At 49.3% G+C, this 13,998-nt stretch overlaps 1 protein-coding gene and 1 long non-coding RNA gene across 4 annotated transcripts in view; one reads left to right on the forward strand and one right to left on the reverse strand.

Annotated features, from left to right (window-relative positions):
• The window catches only part of LOC139228093 (uncharacterized), a 55,673-nt gene that overhangs the window by 20,053 nt on the left and 21,622 nt on the right, over positions 1-13,998 (forward strand). The window lies entirely within an intron of this gene.
• LOC139228089 (tyrosine-protein phosphatase non-receptor type 22-like) overlaps positions 1-13,998 on the reverse strand; it is a 104,068-nt gene that overhangs the window by 14,828 nt on the left and 75,242 nt on the right. For both annotated transcript variants that reach the window (XM_070859269.1, XM_070859270.1), the window contains exons 14-18: positions 11,307-11,378; positions 8,718-8,830; positions 6,790-6,817; positions 6,064-6,102; positions 4,580-4,674 (exon numbers count right to left, since the gene is read on the reverse strand). In XM_070859269.1, coding sequence (XP_070715370.1) covers positions 4,580-4,674; positions 6,064-6,102; positions 6,790-6,817; positions 8,718-8,830; positions 11,307-11,378 — 347 coding nt within the window. The remainder of the gene's footprint in view (positions 1-4,579; positions 4,675-6,063; positions 6,103-6,789; positions 6,818-8,717; positions 8,831-11,306; positions 11,379-13,998) is intronic.

Here is a 13,998-nt window from a genome sequence, read left to right on the forward strand (position 1 = left end):
GGTACTGAGGCTAATTATAGTGAGCAGTTTGGAAGGCAAATGGTATGTTGGCCTTCATTGCAAGAGGATTTGAGAACAGGAGCAAGGATGTCTTACTACAGTTATACAGGGCCTTGGTGAGACCACACCTGGAGTATTTAGACGAGGGGATTAAATGTAGTATCTCCAAATTTGCGGACGACACTAAGTTGGGTGGCAGTGTGAGCTGCAAGGAGCATGCTATGAGGCTGCAGAGTGACTTGGATAGGTTAGGTGAGTGGGCAAATGCATGGCAGATGAAGGATAATGTGGATAAATGTGAGGTTATCCACTTTGGTGGTAAAAACAGAGAGACAGACTATTATCTGAATGGTGACAGATTAGGAAAAGGGGAGGTGCAACGAGACCTGGGTGTCATGGTACATCAGTCATTGAAGGTTGGCATGCAGGTACAGCAGGCGGTTAAGAAAGCAAATGGCATGTTGGCCTTCATAGCGAGGGGATTTGAGTACAGGGGCAGGGAGGTGTTGCTACAGTTGTACAGGGCCTTGGTGAGACCACACCTGGAGTATTGTGTACAGTTTTGGTCTCCTAACTTGAGGAAGGACATTCTTGCTATTGAGGGAGTGCAGCGAAGGTTCACCTGACTGATTCCCGGGATGGCGGGACTGACACATGAGGAGAGACTGGATCAACTGGGCTTGTACTCACTGGAGTTCAGAAGAATGAGAGGGGATCTCATAGAAATGTTTAAAATTCTGACGGGTTTAGACAGGTTAGATGCAGGAAGAATGTTCCCAATGTTGGGGAAGTCCAGAACCAGGGGTCACAGTCTAAGGATAAGGGGTAAGCCATTTAGGACCGAGATGAGGAGAAACTTCTTCACCCAGAGAGTGGTGAACCTGTGGAATTCTCTACCACAGAAAGTTGTTGAGGCCAATTCACTAAATATATTCAAAAAGGAGCTAGATGTCGTCCTTACTACTAGGGGGATCAAGGGGTATGGCTAGATGTTTCTATGTGTGCAGTTTTGGTCTCCTCACCTAAGGAAGGATATACTTGTCATAGAGGGAATGCAGCGAAGGTTCACCAGACTGATTCCTGGGATGGCAGGACTGTATGAGGAGAGATTGGGTCGACGGGACCTGTATTCACTAGAGTTTAGAAGAATGAGGGGATCTCATTGAAACGTATAAAATTCTGACTGGGTTGGACAGACTGGATGCGGGGAGGATGTTTCCCCCGGGGCTGGGAAGTCTAGAACAAGGGGTCACAGTCTCAGGATACGGGGTAGGAAATTTAGGACCGAGATGAGGAGAAATGTTTTCACTCAGAGGGAGGTGAACCTGTGGAATTCTCTACCACAGAAGGCTGTGGAGGCCAAGTCACTGAATATATTTAAGAGGTAGATAGATAGATTTCTAGCACAAAAGGCATCAAGGGGTATGGGAAAAAGCAGAATATGGTGTTGAGATAGAGGATCAGCCATGATCAAATTGAATAGCGGTGCAGACTCGAAGGGCCGAATGGCCTAATACTGTTCCTATTTTCTATGTTTCTATACACCCTTGCCCCAACCCCCACGATCAGCTATCTCAGCACAGGATGGGCACCAGAGCCGCTGCCGCTCAGCAAGACGTTAGGAACGGATTTTCAACAGCTTTGGTTCAAAGCCGGCAGGCCTGTTTCAAATTGGTTTGGTTTGATGCTTATCTCAGAGAGCGCTGGTTTGTGTTTAGTCCTTGTTTCCTTCCTGTGCGTCCATCCCCTTACATGCCGTTAGCAGGAGTCTCTCTCCCCGCTCAGTTGTTGCTGCTTAGCCCAGTCAACGTTCCCTTTAATTTAATTTTTGGCATTGCAGCCCCTTCAACGGATTCACCCATTCTGGACTGGAGAATTTTAGCTATGAGAAAACATTGGATAGGCTGGATTTGGTTTTCTTTGAAACAAAGGAGGCTGAGGGGAGACCTTAATGAGGTGTATAAACTTATGAGGGGCCTAGATAGAGTGGATAGGAAGGACCTATTTCCCTTGGCAGAGGGGTCAACAACCAGGGGGCATAGATTTAAAGTAATTGGGGGGAGGTTCAGAGGGGATTTGAGGGGAAATGTCTTGACCCAGAGGGTGGTGGGGGTCTGGAACTCACTGCCTGAAAGGGTGGTAGAGGCAGAAACACTCACCACATTTAAAAAGTACTTGGATGTGCAGTTGCAGTGCTGTAACCTACAGGGCTACGGACTAAGAGCTGGATAGTGGGATTAGGCTTAGTCGGCCAGCGCGGACACGATGGGCCGAATGGCCTCCTTCCCTGCTGTAAATTTCTACGATTCATGCACGTTCTTTCCCCATTGTGAAGCCGGTGAACGGGCTGCTCGGGACCTCCAGACCGCTGCTCTCGGCCACACAGCTTAACGGGAACCTTGTTACCTGTACATTGGTTCCCCCCAGGCACAGGGGTCACCAACCATCCAGCATTGTCCTGGAGTCTCCAGGAATTAACGCAGACCAGGGTTGTATTCCCTGGAATTTAGAAGGATAAGGGGTGATCTGATCGAAGTTTTCAGGATATTAAGGGGAACAGAGAGGGTGGAGAGAAACTATTCTCGTTGGTTGGGGATTCTCAGACTAGGGGCAGAGTCTAAAAATTACAGCCAGACCTTTCAGAAGTGAGATTAGGAAACACTTCTCCGCACAAAGGGTGGTAGAAATTTGGAACTCTCTTCCACAAATGGCAATTGATGCTGGGTCAATTGTTAATTTTAAGTCTGAGATTGATGGCTTTTTGTTAAACAAAGGGATATGGGCCAAAGGCGGGTATATGGAGTTAGGTCGCAGATCAGCCATGATCTCATTGAATGGCAGAACAGGCTGGAGGAGCTGAATGGCCTCCTCCTGTTCCTATGTTGCTATGATTAATCTCCAACACACTGCCGCGAGCAGAAATCTTGGGAGAAAAATGATAGGGGCCGTTAAGAAATTGTGTGTTATTCCTCATTCTCTTTGATCATTTTCAGTTACCAGTTGTAAAAATATTGGAGATGGGGGGAAAAAAATGTCTCTTTTCACGAATGGTCGTGATCAAACCAACCAAGCCAACAAAGATTTTGTTCCCTTTTCCAATTGGCTGTGGGAGGGCAGTGGCGCCTGGGGGACGGACCAATGGCGGGAGTGTGGGGGCGGGGCCATTCCCCTCCACGGCAATACGAGAATTCTCGGGATGTGGGCGTCGCTGGCAAGGCCAGCATTTATTGCCCCTCCCTAGTTGCCCCTTGAGAATGTCATGGTGAGCCTTAGAATCATAGAACAATACAGTACAGAAGGAGGCCATTCAGCCCATCGAGCCTCTCATGGCTCTTTGAAAGAGCCTTCTTCTTGAAGGTTTAGTACATCAAAGGTAGTTAAGAGTCAGCCACGTTGGTCTGGGACTGGAGTCACCTATAGGCCCAGACCAGGTAAGGACAGCAGGTTTCCTTCCCTAACGGGGACATCAGTGAACCAGTTTATTACCAGGATTTTAAAACTGCCCTGGTGGGTTTTGAACTCACGTTCTGTGGATTACTGGTCTCATAACATAACTATGCTACACTACTGTACCCTGGTGATGTGATTATATACAAAGCACTGTAGAAATCAAAGTCCTTTTTTTATTAGTTCCCGGGATGTGGGTGTCGCTGGCAAGACCGGCATTTATTGCCCGTCCCTAATTGGCCCTTGAGAAGGTGGTGGTGAGCCGCCTTCTTGAACCGCTGCAGTCCGTGTGGTGAAGGTGCTCCCACAGTGCTGTTAGGGAGGGAGTTCCAGGATTGTGACCCAGCGACGATGAAGGAACGGCCGATATATTTCCCAGTCAGGATGGTGTGTGACTGGGAGGGGAACGTGGAGGTGGTGGTGTTCCCATGGCCCTGCTGCCCTTGTCCTTCTAGGTGGTAGAGGTCACGGGTTTGGGAGGTGCTGCCGAAGAAGCCTTGGTGAGTTACTAGTATTGTAGACTTTACAGTTTCTCCGCACTCACACACCAAACTTTAAATGAAGAGATTTCCCAGTCACTGCAACAATGCAGCAACACTTTATTCCTTTGGTTTTTGAGAAGAAATATTTTAGTTTAAGAGATGGCTGACTGGGGAAGAGATTGCTGAGCTTGGCAGTTTGAGGGGCTAAGGCTGGGGCAACGACCTTTTGTCTAAGTTACAAATGTGGAACTCTATTGCAGGGAGAGGTTGAGGCGAATAGTATCGATGCATTTAAGGGGAAGTTGGATAAACACATGAGGGAGAAAGGAATAGAAGGTTATGGTGACGGGGGGAGATGGAGAGGGGTGGGAGGAGGCTGGTGTGGAGCATAAACCCCGGCACGGAGCGTGGGGGCCAGTGGCCTGTTCCTGTGCTACAAAATTCTAGGTAATTTCTGCTTTCTCACCCTGTGCAACTCTGTTCCCCAAACCACTTCCCCAAGTGCTGCTTGTTGACATTTACTAGTTCGGCACGGAACAGCAAAACCTCAGCGATGGGCGCAGAGTGTAAAATATCAGTTTATATCGAGATACAAGTTCTGGTAGTGAGGCCTGCATAAAATAAAGCCACTGGACAAAAGGAATCCTCACCTTGCTCCTCGCGAAGAGCTTGTTGGGATCAGCTGAGGATCTAGGGATGTGGGCTTCAGATGACGAAGGCGAGCCGGGGGCAGATTGTGGCAAACCTGACGGTAAAAATAAGGAAAAGTCACACTTTAGACAATAAGGAGGCAGAAATCCATCACCGGGAGACACTGAGAATCACCGGGAGACGAATTTCAACCATCTACTATCCCGATTGGTTACAGCCATTAGCTGGCTCTGCACTCAGTATATTTATCTCGAGCATATCCTTAACAGTTGTAGAAATTATTTAGGAAGGCAAATGGAATGTTGGCCTTTATTGCAAGGGGGATAGAGTATAAAAGCAGAGAAGTCCTGCTACAACTGTACAGGGTATTGGTGAGGCCACACCTGGAGTACTGCGTGCAGTTTTGGTCTCTGTATTTAAGGAAGGATATACTTGCATCGGAGGCTGTTCAGAGAAGGTTCACTAGGTTGATTCCGGAGATGAAGGGGATGTCTTATAAAGAAAGATTGGGCCTAGGCTCATTAGAGTTTAGAAGAATGAGAGGTGATCTTATTGAAACGTATAAGATAATGAGGGGGCTCTACAGGTTAGATGCAGAGAGGATTTTTCCCCTCGTGGGGGAATCTCGAACTAGGGTCAGTTTCAGAATAAGGGGTCGCCCATTTAAAACGGAGATGAGGAGGAATTTCTTCTCTCAGAGGGTTGTACATCTGTGGATTCTCTACCCCAGAGAGCTGTGGAGGCTGGGTCATTGAATATATTTAAGTTGCAGATAGACAGATTATTGAATGATAAGGGAATAAAGGATTATGGGGAACGGGCAGGGAAGTGGAGCTGAGCCCATGATCAGATCAGCCATGATCTTATTGAATAGCGGAGCAGGCTCGATGGGCTGAATGGCCTACTCCTGCTCCTATTTCTTATGTTCTTATTTACTAAGAAACGAAATGTTGTTGGAAACACAGGGCTGGTTAGAGGATTGCGGAGAGGATTCTGTGATAGAGTTCACATCCTGTCAGCAAGCTCACGGAGAGGGGCGGGGGGGTAATTCAGTCAGTGACCGCCTCCCCCTCCAAATATGTAGCTCAAGTATGGTCGGTGCTTGGAACCGGTACACCCCTCCCACCCCGCCCCCACCCATGCAGCCTGTAACCCCCGAGCCGGCAGCTTGTAACCGAAGCCCCCTCATCTCTCAGAGAGAGGGTGTGAGACACGGGGAGAGGGAACATGACACAGGGAAAGGGTCCAGGAAATGGGGAGGAGGCACGGGGAGAGTTTCCGGGGCACTGGGAGAGGGTGTGGGGCACGGGGAGTGGGGAAAGGGAGCGGGGTGGGGGCACGGGGAGGGGGAGTAGGGCACGGGGAGGGGGAGTAGGGCACGGGGAGGGGGTCCGCGGCATGGGGAGGGGGCACTGCCAACCTCTATTTAATGGCATCACATGTATGTGAGGGAGACGAGCACAAGGAGAGAAATGATACTCACTGAGTGGAGCTGGAAGCGATAACGAGTCGCACTTTCTTTCTGTGGGAGGAGAGCAAAGATCTGGGAATGAGTCGGTAACAGGAAAATAGCAACACGGACCTGCAGCACTAGATCATCCAGCCCACTTTCTCACCAAAAAATTAGATCAGCTGAAGATCAATACTGGGAGCAATGCTCCCTCTTATTTTTGTGACAATTTAGGAAGTATTGCATGCGGTTAAACCATCGGAAAACTCTGCTCAGCCTATCCCAGATTCCCGATGCCGCCTCTGCAGGTGGGATTCTCCACCAGGAGACAACAGTTGAGCCCCTTTAATATAAACTGGACTCGGCTGGTGCTGTGGCTGTTCTGCATCACCACCCCACTCCCCCATACCCGCTCGATCAAAGAAACTTGTCCGAACCGTCCAGACTTTAAATCCCAATGTTAAAAGTAACATTCTTCCAAATCCGTTCTGAGAAACATGGCAAAAAATCCCAAAACACAAGAGAGACACTAGCAGAGTTACTGGAGCTACTGGTGAGGTAAATAGTAACTAGAGCGACTAGTGAGGTTAAGTGTGACTAGAGCGACTAGTGAGGTTAATAGTTACTAGAGCGACTAGTGAGGTTAATGGTTACTAATATGGTCAGTAGGATCACAAATTTCATAGTTTGGGAACGAATCAGGCAGACAAAGAGCTGAATTGAATAATTATCTACAACAGGCAGATGTGCATCACTCACCCTTCCGAAAGACCCGTAACTTTAAACTCTGCAAAAATACAATGCAATCCATCATCAATTAGCTGACTGGCTCACGATGCAGTGAAATAAATGGAAAGTCACAGAAGCAGGTGGACCGGAGAGGAGAGGTCCGGTACTGTCTGTACGGAGAAAGTACACTGTTACGTTAATCATAGAATCTTATGGCACAGAATGAGGCCATTTGGCCCATCGTGTCCGCACCGGCCGACCAAGAGCTATCCCACTTTCCAGCTCTTGGCCCGTAGCCCTGTAGGTTATGGCACTTCAAGTGCACATCCGAGTACTTTTTAAATGTCAGAAATACTCAGCGGGTCAGGCAGCATCGGTGGCGAGAGAGACCGAGTTAACGTTTCAGGTCGATGACCCTCTGTCAGAACTGGGTCATCGACCTGAAACATTAACTCTGTTTCTCTCCCCACAGATGCTGCCTGACCTGCTGAGCATTTTCTGCTTTTATTTCAGATTTCCAGCATCCACAGTATCTTGCTTTTGTACTTTTTAAAATGTGGTGATGGTTTCTGCCTCTACCGCCCTTTCAAGCAGTGAGTTCCAGATCCCCTCCGCCCTCTGGGTAAAAAAGGTTCTCCTCAACTCCCCTCTAATCCTTCTACCAATTACTTTAAATTGATAGAGAGAGGTGCTGGTCAAAGAGTGAGGCCCTGAAAGGGTGGGAGGGAGGGAGGGATTTCCACATGATGTGTGCCAGGAGGAGAGCAGAAGGCTACAGGCAACATGGAGGGGGTTCTAGAGGCGGCGAGGGGTAAGGCAATGGAGGGACTAGGATTTCCAATGCGGTACATTGGAGGACACGGAGATCAGTAATGGCAAACGAGATCTGGGGTGATACATTTATATAGCACCTTTCATGGCACGGGGCAGCCAATATACGCACAGTAAGATCTCAGACAGCAGTGGGATAAATGATAAATAATCTGGATGATGGCGTGACTTAGTTCAGGCAGGATGTAGGTGCCTAGAGGTGGGGGGAGCCTTAGGGTGGAGCTGGGAAGAGGAGCATTGGAGAGGCTGAGTTCTGAAGTAGTGAAAACATGGTTAGGGGGTTTGAGCGGGGGGAGGGATGGGGGCGCTGGAGCAGAGGTGGGCAGCACTATGTAGGAGGGTTCAACGTTGGGTAAGATTTGGGGCTCAAACAAGATATCAAGGTGATTCGGCCTGGGCAAACAGTTGGGGACAGGAATGAGGGATGGGAGAAGATGAAGACTTTGGCTTCAAATGAAAATCAGGCAGTTTGTACAACAGGCAGTCCCATCAAACACTCACAGGGCAGGTACAGGGGGCTAAATACAGAGTAAACTCCCTCTACACTGTCCCATCAAACACTCCCAGGGCAGGTACAGGGGGTTAGATACAGAGTAAAGCTCCCTCTACACTGTCCCATCAAACACTCACAGGGCAGGTACAGGGGGCTAAATACAGAGTAAACTCCCTCTACACTGTCCCATCAAACACTCCCAGGGCAGGTACAGCACGGGGTTAGATACAGAGTAAAGCTTCCTCTATACTGTCCCATCAAACACTCCCAGGGCAGTAGATGATAACCCAGAGAACAGAGTTGGACAGAGCTTCTAAGACCTGGTCTAGTGCCTGCTCTGCTCATTGGAAACAAGTGCTCAGAGTGGGGTCCTTAATCAGGCGTTAGGCCCCTTCATTCACATATGTATGTACCTGACCCACCGCTTTAATAGACTTGACCAATTTCACACTGGCCTGAGCGTCCCACAGATTGGGCGGCGGACGTCCCACTGCCAAATCTGTCAGGGTTGCTCCCGTCTTACACTCACATAAAATGGGGAGCACGGCAACCCAGTGTCTACCCCTGCGACCATGGGATTGCGCCCATCGCTCAGACCTCCCGCTCTGTGAGTCTGTATCTCAAGGTCCCGTACCTTACTCCGCATCTTCACGTTGGTGGATTCTAAGAAGGTCCTGGGCTGGGTGGCCCCACTCCATTCTGAAGACGTTCCGATTTTCAGAGAGGCTGCAGGAACCGGCGCTGGCTCTGAGTTGGGGGAGAGTAAAGCAGGAAATGATTAGCTCGGCTGCATTCTGTAGAACACCAGCATTTGGTGGATGAAAGGCATTGATTGGAAAGTTATGGGACTCTCCTGAGGCAACTTTTTAGACCTATTTGTTTTGCTGGAGTTTGTTGGACTGCTTTCTTGTTCTTTATTGTTTTGTTGCTTTAAACGGCAACTCTCACACATTCAGTTACAGTGATGGCAGGGTCAGGTCTCTGTTGAAACCTCACACTGTCCACAACCAGTGTGGGTGCACAGATCTCGTCATACTTCACAAAACCAGTATGAGAGCCGCTGAGACACACAGGGGACAAAATTGCTCCGTTTTAGGAGCCGGAACTGGGCGGAATGGAGTTACCGCTCAGTCGGGGCGGAGTGGCCGACAATCAGGACATTGTCCTCGTCCCTTTTTCCGGCGGAGGTGGTGATCACCCCGCCCGTGTTCCCGCGCCATCGGCCACGCGCCGACCGGCGAGGGAAATTGCCCCGCGGAAGCGGAGACGCCGCCGCTCGGTGCTCCCGGCAGCTTTTCTTGGCGGGAAGCTGCCAGTGGCTGGGCGGCACGCCCGTCCGTCCTTAAAGGGGAGGGCACACTGCTGTGGCCGCCATTTTACTTTAATTGTTGGCCGACTCTTGGGTGCTGGACCGCTGGCCCGGCCAATACCCTCCCCCGCTGGCCCAGTGGGCACCACTGAAGTGGCTGCAGGGTTCGCAGTGGTTCCCCAAACTGAAGGGGAGGGATATTGTGAAGTGCATAGCACGGCGCTGATCACACCGCCTTCCCCGCCGCCGCCCGAAACACCGCCGCCCGAAACACCGCCCCCACACTCAAATTGAAAACGAGGGCAAAACCGCACTAATTGCCGCATGTCAATGAAATCGGGAAGTGCGGTTTGGGGCAAAGGGCAATTTCGGCTCCACACTGCCCACCATTCCAGTGTGAGTTGCTAAACAACGTTTCTTTACATTTCTTATACTAGTTTTGTCTTTGATCACCACATTCTGTGCATACTACCAACAAATCAAGGTACCTCCATGCCACAGAACAACATAAACTAAACAACCAGGCTCCCAACTCTTCTAATGGATTTATGGCTTCACTGAAACGTGCCCCTCCCTAAACTGTGATCAAGTTGACACATTCATATGTGACTTACACACCCTGCTATTACCTTTCCCGCAAATCTTTTTTTCAAAATCCTTTTGGCCAATTTACAACCCATGCTCAGCAGAAAGTAGTTTCAACTTTTAACTCATTCCTGCCTGTTACCTCCAGACTCGACTATTCCAACGCACTCCTGGCCGGCCTCCCACAATCTACCCTACGTAAACCAGAGGTGATCCAAAACTCAGCTGCCAATGTCCTAACTTGCACCAAGTCCCACTCACCCATCACCCCCTGTGCTCACTGCCCCGTGTCCTAACTCGCACCAAGTCCTGCTCACCCATCACCCCCTGTGCTCACTGCCCCGTGTCCTAACTCGCACCAAGTCCTGCTCACCCATCACCCCCTGTGCTCGCTGCCCCGTGTCCTAACTCGCACCAAGTCCTGCTCACCCATCACCCCCTGTGCTCGCTGCCCCGTGTCCTAACTCACACCCAGTCCCTCTCACCCATCGCCCCCTGTGCTCACTGCCCCGTGTCCTAACTTGCACCAAGTCCTGCTCACCCATCACCCCCTGTGCTCGCTGCCCCGTGTCCTAACTCGCACCAAGTCCCGCTCACCCATCACCCCCTGTGCTCACTGCCCCGTGTCCTAACTCGCACCAAGTCCCGCTCACCCATCACCCCCTGTGCTCACTGACCTACATTGGCTCCTGGTTAAGCAATGCTTTGATTTCAAAATTTTCAAATCCCTCCATGGCCTCACCCCTCCCTATCTCTGTAATCCCCTCCAACCCCACAACCCCCCCAAGATGTCTGCGCTCCTCTAATTCTGCCCTCCTGAGCATCCCCAATTATAACCACTCCACCATTGATGGCCGTGCCTTGTTTTGTCCTGGGCCCCAAGCTCTGGAACTCCCTCCCTAAACCTCTCCGCCTCTTTACCTCTCTTTCCTCCTTCAAAACGCTCCTTAAAACCTACCTTGTCACCTGCCCTAATTTCTACTTATGCAGCTCGGTGTCAAATGTTTTTATCTCATAATACTCCTGTGAAGCGCCTTGGGATGTTTCACTACATTAAAGGCGCTATATAAATACACGTTGTTGCACTGCTGTCACAGACTGCGCAGAAAGATTAGCGAGACCCCCAGGCAGCGTGAACACTTGTTTCCATGGAGCTATTGTGTGTGCAGAGGATGAGTTGTGAGGCAGTTTCTCACTTGGTGGTAAAATTAACTGAAATTCAATCATTCCAGAACTTTCCTGGTTCTAATTCTGACCCCTCATGTCGCGGAAATTCCTCACAGCTGCTCCTGCTCCGAAATGTGACCGGGATTCTCCGGACAGACTTACTGAGGTTTTCTGGCAGAATGTAGGACTCCGGCGTTCTCTCTGGCAGAGGAGGAGGAATTTCTTCATCGGAATCTGAGAAGCCGAAACGAAAGGGAGGATTTATTTTAGTCGCCACTTAAACAAAGTACATCCTTTAAAGAATAAGCAGAAATCTCTGAAAATTGCACACATTCAATGAGATCGTACCAAGGATGGTTTGCAAGCTCATTGCAATGTTGGGTGTAACGTATTTGCTTCATGGGTTCTTTGCTTAAGAATCCATAACAACACATTGCTATTAAGAACTTATTGGTTTATTAACAAAGGTTTAACACACTACACATTACCAGTTCATCCACTAGGCTCACAATTGCAGACCTCATCGTGCTTGACCTAGTCCCAACTGGCTGGGGTTTTATTGAGTCTTGTGACCATCACATGACTGGCTAAGCCACTCACAGTGCAACAGCTCCCCAAACCTGTGAGCATACAGGAGCATACATTGCAATGGCCAACACCGCTCCTGCTACCAGTTACGGTATCGGGGTCACACCCAGCTCAGAGGGACGCCACGCTGAATCACAGCCCAGGCACAATGCTCAGTTCCCAACCTCCCGACTGCACCATTATTGCCTCTCCAGTCACGCACTGCAAGTTAAGGGCCTGCAGATTGTCAATGTCCTGTGCTCACACTGCAAAGGGCAGCAGTCAGTGAAAATACAGAATCAGCACAGAAAGGAAAGAACTTGCATTTATATAGCACCCTTCACAACCTCAGGACACCCCAAAGCACTTCACAGCCAATGTAGCACATTCTGAAATGTAGTCACTGTGGTAATGTAGTAAACGTGGCCGCCAGTTTGCGCACAGCAAGCTCCCACAAACAGCCAAGAGATCATTTCTGTCCCTTAGCCAATTTTGTATCTTGCTGCCACTGTCCCTTTAATCCCATGGGCTTTAATTTTGCCAGCAAGTCGATTATTCGGCACTTTATCAAACGCCCATATACTCAACATCAACCGCAGTACCCTCATCAACTCTCTCCAGTACTTTATTAAGGAGCTCAATCAAGTTAGTCAAACACTGTTATAATGTGGGAAACGCTGCAGCTGATTTGTGCACAGCAAGCTCCCACAAACAGCAATGTGATAATGACCAGATCACATCTGTTTTACTGATGTTGGTTGAGAGATAAATATTGACCCAGGACACTGGGGAGAACTCCCCTGCTCTGCTTCAAACAGTGCCGTGGGATATTTTATATCCACCTGAGGGGACAGATGGGGCCTCGGTTTAACATCTCATCTGAAAGGCGGCACCTCCGATAGTGCAGCACTCCCTCAGATGTAACTGGATGGTGGAACAGGCTCGAGGGGCTGAATGGCCTCCTGTTGCTATGCAGTGAACATGAGGTTAATGCTTTATCCTCAACAGCCGCCCATTCAATTCTTCTCACTGACCACGTGCTATGCATGCCCCAATTTGCATCTACATCGGGGGGTTGGTGGTTGGGAAGTAATATTTAAACAGTAATATTTAAAAGTTTACCATTTTCACAATGTCCAGGGCCTTGGTGAGACCACACCTGGAATACTGTGCACGGTTTTGGTCTCCTTATCTAATGGGGGTGCAAGGAAGGTTCACTAGACTGATCCCTGGGATGAGGGGGCTGTCTTATGATAAGAGAATGTGTAGAATGGGCCTGTACTCTCTGGAGTTTAGAAGAATGAGAGGTGATCTCATTGAAACATACAAGATTCTGAAGGGGATTGACAGGGTAGATGCTAAGAGGTTGTTTCCCCTGGCTGTAGTGACTAGAACCAGTCACGGTCTCAGGATAAGAGGCCGGCCATTTAAGACTGAGATAAGGAGGAATTTCTTCAAAGGGTTGATAATCTTTGGAATTCTCTGCCCCAGAGGGCTATGGATGCTGAATCATTGAGTATATTAAAGGCCGAGATAGATAGAATCAAGGGATATGGGGAAAGTGGAGTTGAGGTCGAAGATCAGGGTCGAGGGGCCGTGTGCCCGACCCCTGCTCATAGTTCTTTATGCATGCCCATCAACCTCCAACAAAGGAAATCAGCAACGCAAATGAACAGACTTAAACGAGAAAGGTCAGGAGGCCTAAACAAGAAGTCAGTTCCTGCACAATCGGGGCAGAGATAGAGCGTGCGAGCAGGGTTTAAAGCCCATTCACACATGTGCATTATCCTAAAGGGGTGATGTGCTCTCACGCCCCCGACAGTGAACACTGGATATGGCGGCTCCACGAGGGTAGGTCCTTGCTGTTAACATATTATTTGCATATTCATCCCCACCCCCGAGGGTCCAGGTTACAATTGGGACTTTCTGTTGATGCAATTCGGGTCATTTGGAGTTGTTTCCTACAATGCAACTGTGACTATACTTCAAAGGTACTTCATTGGCTGCAAAGCGCTTTGGGATGTCCTGAGGTCGTGAAAGGCGCTATAGAAATGCAAGTTCTTTTATTCCTTTCTTTCATTTGTCGCTATTTTTATTCATTTTTACAAGGGTACTGTCGGAGGCACACAATGAGAGGTCAGAAAAGGAGGGGTCGGAGACTGTGGGGAGGGGTTGGGGTGCAGGAACCGAGCCCAAACTATTTACTCGGTTTGGTTTTGTTCCCAAGGTGCTTCACAGCAGTGTTACGGACAAACAGATAAATTTGACACCGAGCCACAGAAGAAAT

This window comes from Pristiophorus japonicus, chromosome 17, assembly GCF_044704955.1.
Source record: "Pristiophorus japonicus isolate sPriJap1 chromosome 17, sPriJap1.hap1, whole genome shotgun sequence".
In the NCBI taxonomy this organism is placed as follows: domain Eukaryota; kingdom Metazoa; phylum Chordata; class Chondrichthyes; family Pristiophoridae; genus Pristiophorus; species Pristiophorus japonicus.